This window comes from Echinococcus granulosus (assembly GCF_000524195.1).
Source record: "Echinococcus granulosus chromosome Unknown EG_S00085, whole genome shotgun sequence".
In the NCBI taxonomy this organism is placed as follows: domain Eukaryota; kingdom Metazoa; phylum Platyhelminthes; class Cestoda; order Cyclophyllidea; family Taeniidae; genus Echinococcus; species Echinococcus granulosus.
The window spans coordinates 246,893-258,925 of NW_020170465.1; the positions used below are offsets into that span (position 1 = coordinate 246,893).

General features: G+C 42.0%; 3 protein-coding genes across 3 annotated transcripts in view; 1 reads left to right on the forward strand and 2 right to left on the reverse strand. All coding sequences in view use genetic code 11, as the record gives it.

Annotated features, from left to right (window-relative positions):
* Window positions 1-5,793, reverse strand: part of EGR_07738 (Poly(U)-specific endoribonuclease) — a gene marked incomplete at both ends in the record, with an annotated part of 8,761 nt that extends 2,968 nt beyond the window's left edge. Inside the window, 4 exons of the mRNA XM_024496987.1 lie at window positions 2,036-2,174; window positions 2,538-2,763; window positions 5,578-5,669; window positions 5,780-5,793. Of these exons, the coding sequence (XP_024348610.1) occupies window positions 2,036-2,174; window positions 2,538-2,763; window positions 5,578-5,669; window positions 5,780-5,793 (471 nt within the window). The remainder of the gene's footprint in view (window positions 1-2,035; window positions 2,175-2,537; window positions 2,764-5,577; window positions 5,670-5,779) is intronic.
* Window positions 5,794-6,489: 696 nt separating this feature from the next.
* On the reverse strand, window positions 6,490-7,562 carry EGR_07739 (Mitogen-activated protein kinase scaffold protein; the record flags this gene model as incomplete). The annotated part of the gene is made up of 5 exons (XM_024496988.1): window positions 6,490-6,638; window positions 6,882-6,963; window positions 7,224-7,357; window positions 7,392-7,450; window positions 7,477-7,562. 5 exons carry the CDS (start codon window positions 7,560-7,562, stop codon window positions 6,490-6,492), a joined length of 510 nt encoding a protein of 169 aa, XP_024348611.1.
* A 1,731-nt stretch (window positions 7,563-9,293) lies between these two features.
* Window positions 9,294-10,330, forward strand: EGR_07740 (Guanine nucleotide-binding protein subunit beta-2-like protein; the record flags this gene model as incomplete). The annotated part of the gene is made up of 2 exons (XM_024496989.1): window positions 9,294-9,848; window positions 9,893-10,330. 2 exons carry the CDS (start codon window positions 9,294-9,296, stop codon window positions 10,328-10,330), a joined length of 993 nt encoding a protein of 330 aa, XP_024348612.1.
* Between the last annotated feature and the right edge of the window lie 1,703 nt (window positions 10,331-12,033).

The following is a 12,033-nucleotide window of genomic DNA, read 5'->3' on the forward strand; positions in this document are numbered from 1 at the left end:
TGGGAATGAAATGGAGTGGAAGAGAAGGCGGACATCACTTGTGGATGGAATAGCGCATGCAGTCTCACACAACATGGGCTGACCATTTCAACCTCTTATTCGTTTCCGCAGAGCGACGACTGTCGAAGTGAAACAGGATTACCACACTCTTGTCAACTGATTGTGAATGATGAGGAAGTGGTACTTCCTCCACGTTGGCAGAATCGAGAGGTGACTCAGATGGTGGTGAGATGTGCAGTACTGAAATGGAGGCGGAGTGACCAGACGGGATGACGATAAGCAAACTTGTCTGTAAAAGGTCACTCTTTGTTATGCATTTTATGAAATGCTTGGACAAGTGGTTACTTGCAGGCTGGATAGTGGTCGCCGCGTACACTGGTCAGTTTTGAGCAATACAGGTGAATGAATTCCCTATCCAACAGCCACCCACACAAACCTCCGCCTATACGGCTATTTGCTACTTGGCTGCAACTGGATGATTCGCCTAACTCAAGATGTAATCCTGCCGATGAAGTCGAGTTAAGTTAGATCCAATCCGGATGATTGAAAAAAAATGGAATTAAACTGAATGGAATGCTTCTCAATGCCAGTGCATTATAATGAAATAGACGGGAATGGAGAGGAATGGAATGAAATAAAAGTGAAGGACCAATTGAATCAAATCGAAGCGAATGTCTTCTCACCGTGATGAAGAGTCACTGCATTACTTTCGGATGGCCTTAAAACAGCTCAAGACACTGCTGACATCAACGAATGGGCGTCAACAGGGAGCACCTTGACAACTTGGCTAGCATTTATTTCCAAGTTTCGTGCCATCCATTTTAAGCGTGCAGGCACGGACGAGAAACTAATCATGAAAAGTTGTTGCTTGGGTATGTTTGGTTGAGGCAAATACTTTGATTAGACAGCAGCTTTTTTATTTTTTACCTAGGATAGGTGCAACCGCTCCTTCACGCAGACTATTCACCGCCACTGTGGATACCTTTCAGATGTGGAGTCCATCTAGTTGCTTTATGGGATGAGGTCACAAGATTAAAGAGGTTACAGCAAATTCTGGGTTCCGGGAAAACCTAATTTGTCCCGCCCATGACAGAGGACTCATCTGAGATTCCTGAAGTCTTGCGCTCTTTCTAGCATGAATACAATTGGTGCGTCTCCGGAGATCATTGCTAAATACTGAATGACTTTCTACAACAGACATTTACCTTAAAACCATGTAAGAATGAGGATTATTTTGTAGTCTGATTATGACATTAATCGCTGTATTCTGCGACCTGTGATAAGCAGTTCTTTGAGGTCGATTATGGCGCATGGAAACACGGTCTTGACCCACTATTAGTTAGTGTGAAATCCTTGTCAAGATGTCGACCCACTTTAACAACCCTTCTGAAGAATTAACTATTCACGGAAGATGCCTTCCTTCTGTGAAACCTTTGTTGCGATCTCATGTCAATCTAATAAGGATGAGTGGTTCATTTGGTGGAATTGCTGAAATGGATGGGTGGCAGTAAATTAGCAGCCTCCGCGAAAAGCGACTGTCACAGGGAATGTGGCTGACGTAGACCGGCTAGCCTAAAGAAATCTCTCCCAATTGACATTCCGCCTATTACAGCCCACTTTACGAAGGACACGATATTCACTAACCTCACGAAAAACCGCATCGCTACCACTAATGAGTGGTTGCTATAATCGGTTATGACGACGCCAAATCAAAGAATATTCGTTTCCCATCTTTTAGTTCTACCTGTGCTGCCCAAACTGCTCGTCGCAGTGATGTATTGCTTTTAATAAGGACAAATCTTACTTAAAACTTCATCAAAGGTTAACTTTGACCCTGATAAATCGACTCTAAATGGAAGGAAAATCTATTTTTTTACTAATTGGATACTATGCCAAAAAATCACTAAAGGAAGGCATCTAAAATGGACGGCAGAGTCTACGGAAAGGCAGGATATGTCATAAAATTCACGAAGCAACACTACGTTGACCTTTTAAAAAAACCTCCAAAAACTTTGCGAATTCAGTAAATTCTCACCTTTCCATAGAAACCGAAGTAATTTAAATTGTCTTCATGTTCGTGGAGATAAAGCGGAAGCCAGTAGTGGAAACCTAGAACCCGTGCTCCTCTGCCCTCGCCCAGGAACACGTGTTCGAAGGCACTGGAACTCAGACGCCTGGAATCATTTCAACAAAAACGGTAGATGGTAATAAATGTGACAAAAGTAAGCAAAATGCTCTAAAAAAAGTCTACAAAAGAAAATCAAAAACATCAGGTTTTATTGGCAAGACTTAAAATGCCATGGATTCAAAAAGTCAATGGAAAAAAAGCAACATTTGTGTGTGACCTTCAAAGCGCCAATTAAATTGCTGGGCTCACTTGTTGCTTAAAAAGAACCAATCAGATTTTGCCTAGGTTTTGCTTCTTACAAAACCGATTTTGTGCAATTAAAATTTTAAGATTAGATTAATCAATAAATCCAAATATGAAGTTGATTTGCATTACAAAAAGACATCAGTAACATTGTCCAGAGGCGCACTTTTTGCGCTCAATACCGGTGAACCAGAGGTGACCGAGCATCTCCTTGAACTCCTCGTCAACCGAAGATGCGAGTTTCCTTTCCTCCAAATAACGCCGCACCTCTGCCATTACTGGCGTTGCTAGGATAGCATCGAGAAAGGCCATCTGACTCTGAACCTTCTCTGGGTTCGAGGTCTCAATTACGAGGATATTTGGCTCATAAAAACCCATCAACTTGATGAAGGCTAAAAAGAGGTGGAAAGAATCGAGTTGCACCCATTGAATACAATTGCATTAGCAAGTTCAGGTCGAAAAGGTAGGACGTGACGCTCGAAGTAAGAACCTAACAATCCTAACAAGACTCCCAATGTTTTCGTCGTGATTACAGTCCGTAACAGTGAATCTGACATTATAATTATTTTAAGTTCTATTAAATCACTTGAGAAGAAAGCAAATTTTTAGATTCTGTCAGAAATATTCTCATTCCCTTCTCAAAATGCGTCCAACGGGACGGTAGTTTTGTGGATTTCATAAAGCTCCTCAAAATTACCCTCACTAATTTGATACCAGCTAGCCAATACTGTCTGGATAAAGCCTTTTATTTCAATGGCCCCAAAAAGTGGTCTAGCAAAGAACTCTTATCTTTGCATACCATGTTCTCTTCCATCAAGAATGAAGGGAATTCGAGATAGCTAAATCATTCAGTAAGATCCTTCCCTGGTATTCATCAAATCTCGAGTTTGGTGGACCTCACTTTAAAGGTAGGGAAAGATTAACACTAAAAGTTTATGGCAAATGAGAGATGAAACCTCATGGAAGCCCCAATTCGCATAAGCATGATACTACTGTCACTGCTACTAATAGAACCACATAAGTAGTATGGAAGAAAAAGTTATTAAGTAAGCCTACATTAAAAATAATAACTTTGTACGTGAATAATTTCAGGCCATTTTACAGGAAGCAGACATGAGTTTATTTCACAGGACAGTTTATCTGCAGAAGTCAACCAAAACTCTCGTTCATCTTTATAAGAAATTGGATTGTTGGACCGACTGTTTATTACAATCAGGTAGCCGAACAGGTCCATTGAGTTTTCGGCCTAGCTGGTGCTGCAGTGACGGAAGGTAATGTGACTGGAATTGTGTCTGCTTTGCAATTCTAAAGGTGCCGAAGTCTCTCCCAAAACTTATTTCACAGCATTTGAAGGATGTGTAGTAACAGGACGTATCACCCAGAAACGGTCTGAATCAGCAACTTGGCGATAAAGAAAAAACTTTAAGGAACAGCATTTGTTTTTAATTAGGGAGAACCAAACGTCGTTAATGAAATTTGAGAACAACGTTATGAGTCCAGCTTTCAGTAATGTTCAGCATGAGTGATTAAATAAGTCCATTATATCTACATCAATTGGGTGGCAAGAGTCGTGGAAGCTACAGCAAATGAGTAGTGCTACTCGAATGGCATTAACAACGGGTCACAGACTAAAAACTTGGAGGATGGCCAGCTTGTCCTTTCTAGCACTCCGTTTGGTTGTCTATTAGGTGATGTGTAAATATGATGCATCTTTGAATTCCAACCTCGAATGATCTACTCACTATTCCGCACCTCATCTCATCTCTAGAAATTTGAGCCTGCTTTGCGTGTGGTTCACTGCAGGCGGAGTTGGTCAGTCACTGATGTTTGCCCACGTGATACGGCTCAAGGGATTACCAGGAAAAAATTCTTCTGAGGCAGAGAGGACTAGTGAGATAGTGAAAGGCTAGACCCTTCCTCATGCCCCTTTTAATAAAACTCATCCATGAGTGGGTCCCTACCTTAAGATGGGGGAAAATACCGCCTCATCCTCATTTACATCTCCCACATTCTCCAGATATGAAATTGTCCGCTGGTTAGGGAACCTAAATATGAACTTGGTAGTGGAAAGAGTAAATAACATGTGTCAAAACGTCAGTAAACTAACGTTGAAATGAGAGTGCTGTCAGCTGGCTATCGAGGATTTTGACTGATGAATCCAAAGTCAAAAAATATTTAATTCGAGGTCGGACAAATCGTACTTAGCGGGCTTATTGTCATCACCAAGTAAAAGGGAACTGGCTTTCAGATCTGATGAAGAAGGGAAGCTGATAGGCTGGTATATATTTCTCCTAAATCAAAAGTCCATTTTTCTCCCTGCCTCCCAATTCTACTTCCAAAGAAGCAGATGCTGTTTTCTGAATGGCAAATCGGTCGATAAAACTGACAACTCGAGTTAGGAAAGGAAAGGAGACACCATGACATCATCATTCACCTCAGTGATGTCTTCATTGACATATCAGCTTCTCCGATGGCAAGCGATAGCCACAAGCTGCTGCACTATTAAAGAGGCCCAAAAGTCATTTGAACAATTCACTAAGTGCTTGGTTTGAAAAGGAGATGAAACAAAGGAATTTCTGGTCAACATTAGTTCATTTAACCTTCATTAACCAAGCTACGAGTCAACTTAGTGAATACGACAGTAGAACCGGATTCACATTCTTTAAATAAACGAATATTAGCGTCTACCTAACTGTAACCTTCCCGTTTCAACTTCTTTAGTAAATAGAAAGAAGGAAATTACCCCGAAATGTAGGCGTATTGTACAACCGAGTTCCATTGACAAAGGTAAACAGCGGCTGAGGCGCTTTGTCTTCCAATGGATTTGATACAAATTCTTAAAAAAGAATTATTCTGCATGAATAAGTGCATAGACATGAATGATCGTAGCGTATTGCCATTAAAATAGACTTGAGGGTGTAAATTTGGACTTCTAACTAGTTGGAAGATCATATTTCTTTAAAAAATGCCATATGGCACATTTATTTAGTCATCAAAACTTTATAACTGTCAATTATGACAGATTGGACGCAAAGAACTACTGGTCCAGTAGCAGATTGGGGATTTCAACTGATGCAACTCATAAAAGTCATTTGTAATTACCAAAAGTCGACAGTTCATTTATCCACCTCTCTAAATCCGGTTTAAGCCGGTAGCAATGCGACCAACTTTCCCAACTAAATTAAAGTGGAGAAAAGGTAACGCACTTTGTAGATTCAGGACCAAGTCCCTGTTAATTTCAAACCGATTCGCATCCAGCTCCCATAACTTATTAACCAGCTTCTCGAAGTCAAGACTCCTGCAGAATAATAAAGCTATTAGTCGGGCCTTGTCTACGCTTATGGATGCTTGTGTGGACAGTAATGTTTGGCTATAGTTCGAGTACTGAATCACAAATGCTTACCTCACCTTTGTCGAAACATGGGAATAAACTAGAAAGTCGGATTATAAAGATATCGAAGTAGTCTCATTAATCCTAACAAATATAGTGAGGTCATTTTTGCACATCAGAAACATAGGGAGACGAATTGCAGATATAATGGCGAAACTTGCTTTCCACGATTTTTTCGAGACTCCACGAGAAGCATAAGGCCAAACACCACCGCTATCCACAGAAACACTTTACTTCGTCCGATACACATGATAGCTCAACCGGAGCTGATCAATGGGCGGACTAAGGGGTTAACAAAGCGATTGCTAAAGCGGTCTCAGCGACTCCTACAGCTACTTGATTAATCAATGTTTTGATTGGTGAAACGTCCTCCAACCACTGCACTAGTTGACGCCAGACCGCCACTCATTGGCCACGCAGGCTAGCTAAAGGCCAAAACAATGGCAGACCAACCACAATCCCAACTACTCCAGAAGTCGGATTTTAGAAATTAAGAAGTGCAACGACCTTACATATTTGCCTCCAAAATTTGGGCTCTGGATATTTTCAACCGAAACAGTACAATTTTGAATAACGCCTTGTCAGTTCTAACCCATTGTGTGAAAACTTATCACAATAAACGAAAACAGAAAAATAACCATCTCAACAACAAGAAAATAAAATGAATATGGCGTTGATTTGACACGATGAAATAGAGCTTTACAAGATGAACCGAATGCCGGCGCAATCAAGTGGCATCGGTGCGAAGAATACGATAGAAGTGACCACCAGCATCAGTGCGGGTCAACATAGCCTCCTGTTCAAAGCGTTCCGCTGCCCTCGATGCAAGAACCCCAAGTAATGGTCGAAGCGGCACCTCAAGGGAAGTCAGCGCTCCTGAAATAAGCAGAAATAATACTTTCTCAAATCAAAAAGATAGTGTTTTATATCAGCCTAACAACACTGCAAAACAGTGGGCCAGCTGACCATTGTGAGACTATACATAAAAACTAACGGACTCATAAGCATCTGTTAAATAGTCTACATATATTCCTTTAAGAACAAGACAAACTGCTCTAAATGGAAAACCGCCCCTGACTACTAAAAGATATATGGGAGCTGGTAATGAAGAAAGCAGACCAAGATCGCAAGCGTTCGTTCCCACGGCGGTTAGGTAAACTGGAGGGGTTGATTCATTGGGAGCGTAGACAAACTGACATATCTAAAGTTTTAAAACAAAAAAACGTGCCTAGCAGATGGCAAGCTGTCCACTACCTTCTTAGACAGACCCTATTACCACCGACCAAAGTTAACTTGAATTCTTTCAATAAGTAAGTACTTATTGTCCACTATAAGCAATGAATGACTGAAACCATTTATATAGGATAAAATTCGGCAAGAGAATCAAATTACACCTTCTCCATAAAAAACAACACTTTCTTGCCTTCAAATGCGTGAGGCTTTAAACTAAGACAAACTCACTGTCATATTTTGGTATTTTGTTATCATATGTTGAACCTCACCAAAGCCAAGTTTAGGAAGCTGTTGAACTGATGCGATGAAGGATGTAACCACATAAGTCATAAAAGCTTGTTCGGGAGCATCCTCAATAGAGACTAAAGAGGAAATAGGTACATGCTAAGTAATCACCTCCAACCATTCGAGCCCCATCCTTGTCAGAAACGTAAATGCCGACGATTCCGTCAACTCTATGTTTAAATAGGATTCTATTTACGCATTACGGTGAAAGGTAGCCGCGAAGATATTCGTTAATTGACTAGAGATCATTAAGTAAGGAATATACCAAACCCCCTGACGCATTATGACTCCCCAGGTTGGCACGTGCAAACTGGCTGACATGGCACATATCACCTTGTATAAGTCTTCGAGAAGTTTCGGTAAAGTAGCGTATTGAATCACAATCAGTGGTTACTCCTAAAGCCGAAAAGATTAGCGATTATGTGACAAGAATATAAAATTTGCCACTATGCAAGAAATCAAATGCTTTTTATTATAAAACTGCTTGCATTAAGAGCAAAAACTCAAGAATATAAACATGCACTAAATAACCATGCTAAACTTCCTATGTACGCGATTAATTTCTCTAGTCCATTTTTAAAGTAAGGTATACAGTGATAGTTAAACAAGAGCAACTTTACACTATTCAGTCAAAAAATCAGTGGCAAATAGCGCTGAAACTTGGGTTAGGAGCAATATGTGAAGCAGGAAGTGCACCTGGACAAAAGTTGGTTCCTACTAAAATGGGCAACTTATTAAGTATCTTTGCTTGCAAGTTACACCGAACAGTCTTTACAGGAAAAATGAATTAGTTACGTATAAGCGTTTACATTGGTGCTGGGTAATCCTTTTCAGTTTTTTTGCTCAATGTTATGATTTTATTGCTTAAGTGCATCCTTCAAGGAAGAAGCAGACAGTCGCCTCAAATCTCGTGATGGAGGAGTGGTCATTATCTCTCAAACCAAAGAAGACCCGCGCATCCAGGGCTACCTATACTTGTATCTATCTCCTTTGGCGCCATATATAATAAATTTGTCCAAATTTAAACAGTCTCTTTGTTCTAATGGTATGAAGGCCAGGAGAGAGTAGATGAATGAGCACCATGCTACACCAAGACTACATGGGCACAAAAACTTTCCTTTGGTTCAGTTGGTTATCAGCCCATGATTTTCTAGGATTGTTGGTGTAATACGATGGTGGTTTATCCCTCGGTTCCGGTGAGGCGCCACTTTTGTGCTTCGAATTAGCCCCCTTGTACCTCGCTGGGTGGGCTGGCCTTTTGGGCCATGCCAATAGCCCAGACACCTTCTCCGTGCCGAATACATATATTCTGCCCGAGTATTGTGTCTTCTTTCGTCTTAGGGGAGTCTCGGGACGCTACATTGGTACGTTATTGTGGAGCGAGACTCCTCGGTCTCCGCTTCCCGATTCCTAGCGTTCCTAGACAAGCCCGGTTGGTTTACTTTGGACATCTTTATTAAAGACGACAAGATGTATAGGGAAAATACAATATTCAAGAAGGAGGGGAGCCGCAGTCACTAGGTAAGGGAGAGGGCCATCCAGTTACCAGGTTCGAATTTCCTGCTTGCCTCCTCCCTGAAAGGCACATTAAAACAACATAAGTATTACATTATGACAGGTGTGCAAACTATGTTGGATATTTGCTTAACGGCCGTTTTTGTTAAAGAGCCTTATTTAAGTAAGCCCTAACTGAACTGGCTAGTTAGCATAAGAAGTTGCACTGAGCATTTGCTTGAAAATGTGACTATACAGCGTTGTTTTTTACGAGGCCTTCAACATTGATTCTATTTTTATTCATAATCTACAACAAATTATTTTGTCCTTTCTTTTAATTGTTGTTATAATGATGGGCAGTCTGACAATAGAAATTATTGGTAATGTCTTCTTTAAGTGAATTTTAGTAGGAATGGAGAGTAAGACTACAATTAGCCACTTATTTGCTATTTGTTTTAGTCGCCACTTTATCACTTCTAATAACGGTGTGCAGCACGTTGTGTATAGCTGCTTTTCATAATGGGTGAAGAAGTACATTATCGTGGAACGCTTGACGGACATAGTGATTGGGTTACCCAACTTGCAACAAATGCTCAACATCCCGAACTTCTGCTTTCGTCATCCCGAGGTATGTTTATTTGTTTGCGTTTATTCGTAGATAAAACCCTAATAATATGGGAGCTTCAGGGCCAGCAGGGTAAATTTGGTGTTGCCAAACATGCTCTTCGCGGTCACAACCACTTTGTCAGTGATGTTGTCATGTCATCTGACGGTCAATTTGCCATTTCTGGCTCCTGGGACAAGACCCTTCGTTTGTGGAATTTGACCACTGGCCAAACTGCCACGCGCTTCACCGGCCATAATGGAGACGTTCTCAGCGTCGCTTTCAGCGCTGACAACCGTCAGATCGTTTCTGGTTCCCGCGATAGAACTGCCAAACTTTGGAATACCCTCGGTGTGTGCAAATACACCTTCGACAATGAAGGCCATACTGATTGGGTTTCTTGTGTCCGTTTCTCTCCCAATATGGAAACTCCACTCATAGTTAGCTGTGGTTGGGATAAAGTGGTTAAGGTGGGGAAGTTGTCTTTTACCTGACTTCATGACTTGCTGTTTAGGTGTGGAATCAGCGCAACTGCAAGCTGAAGACTGACCATTTTGGACATACTGGTTACCTTAACAATGTCACTATCTCTCCCGATGGTACCCTCTGCGCTAGCGGTGGAAAGGATGAACAGGCGATGCTGTGGGATCTGGCTGCCAGCAAATACCTATACACCCTCCCCGGTGGGGCTGAGATTAACGCCCTCTGCTTCTCCCCCACTCGCTACTGGCTTTGTGCTGCTGCCGGCCCCTCTATTAAGATCTGGAATTTGGAGGACAAGGTATTGGTGGAGGATCTCCGCGTAGAACCCGCCATCAACACGGAGTCAAAGAAGAAACCCAAGCTTCCTGTCTGCACATGCCTCGCATGGTCAGCTGACGGATCTACCCTCTTTGCTGGCTACACTGATAATCGTATCCACGTTTGGCAATTTATGCACACTGCTGAATAAGCTTTTGAGTAAAGTGAATGGATAGTACGGTGCCTTTTTCTCATTTCAGTTCTGCTTGATTTGGTGTAGATTTTGATGAACGTTTCCACAAAGCTACTGATTTTGTTGCATTAAGTTAATGTTGTTTTCTACGTCTTGGTTCCTGTGATCTTGTTATTTGTTCCATAGGTAGTCGTGTTCAAGTTTCATGTCTTCATCCCTTTGTGTCGACTTACTTCCGGTGGAGTTACCAGCAATGTCAGATTTATTAATGTGTTGGTGTCTGGGGCGGTGACGAGCTCCGAATCCAGCTCCATGTCTTGAACCTATTTTGACACTGGAGATGTGTATGTGTCTGTGGCTTGTCGCAATTGTGGCGCTAGCCGGTTCCACGCGTGCGGCATTTCAATTATCTACGTACCTTTGTGTGGTTGAAGTAGCCCATTGGAATTTCCTCTTTTAGTTCATATGCCTACACTGGGTGGTTTGTGTAGTAGCTTGAGTTCCGTGAACGCAAGCACTACTGGTAATAGTTTCTTGTTGGATGGCGTGTCCGCCTAATAAGTCGAGGGTTTTGTGTTCTAGTTGGACTTGCTAATTTAGAATTTCTGGTTGAGGGCATCGTGTCTTCATCCGATTGAGTGAGGCTGGTGACATTCACAATATCGCGTTTCTTTTGGGGCGTAATGCACTAGACTTGGGATTGGTTTTCAATCCCCATGGAACTGCTGGGAATGTCAAATTGATTTTACTGGGAAGCTAATGCTTAAGGTGGCGACGATATTTTTTAGTCGCTACTGCATTCCTAATGGCCGGTGAAACTCCTCTAATTCCCTCGAAATTCACCGAGCTTTTACGTTTTTACGCTCCGATTCTTTAATTTGTGCAATGCTTCATGTGTTTAGGTGTCCATGTGGATCGAGATTGCTACACGGTAGGTAATTTGCTGTCTGTTGTCAGCGAAATTGCTGCTACACCATATCGACTTGCTAGTGATTAAGGCCGATGCGTATTCAGTAATGAAGATGATGGAAGTTGGGTCAACCTCTCAATGTGTTGAGATTCCTGCATCCGCACTGGGTGCGCATAATTACGCTTATGTGGTGCAGGGTGTCAGATGTGTCGAAGTGGGATATTTGGTTGCCATTGCTGCCTACCAATTCCTCCATTATTGCTAAAAGGCGATATTTTCGCCATTCCGAGGTTCATGTGAAATGATCCGTATTTCTTCCTCGTTAAATCGACGCGGGGAAAGCAGATAGATTTCAGTTTACTCTATATGACTTAGAACGTTGTTTCTGTGACCGGGCAGCGGGGTGTTGTTTCAGCCTTTCGATTAAACTGGATTTCGTTTAATGAGGGGAGGAATAAAGCATTCCGTGTGGCTTGCTTACCCTGCCGCGGTAATTTTTTTCTTTGGATGTAAGTTCACTGCAGCCTCACCTATGTCGTTCGCGTGAATATGCTTGGGCATGGGTCTACTGTCTGAGGCCTTCCTGAAGACATCCTAGAATTGCGTGGTCATGGGTAAATCATTTCGCTTTCCACTGCTTTTTTCAATGAAGGCGGGTAGGAAAAGTGCACCAAACTAGTCCCACGAAATGGCAACCAAAGCCTTATCCATCCATCCATCCATCCATCCATCCATCCATCCATCCATCCATCCATCCATCCATCCATCCATCCATCCATCCATCCATCCATCCATCCACTCCATCCACTCC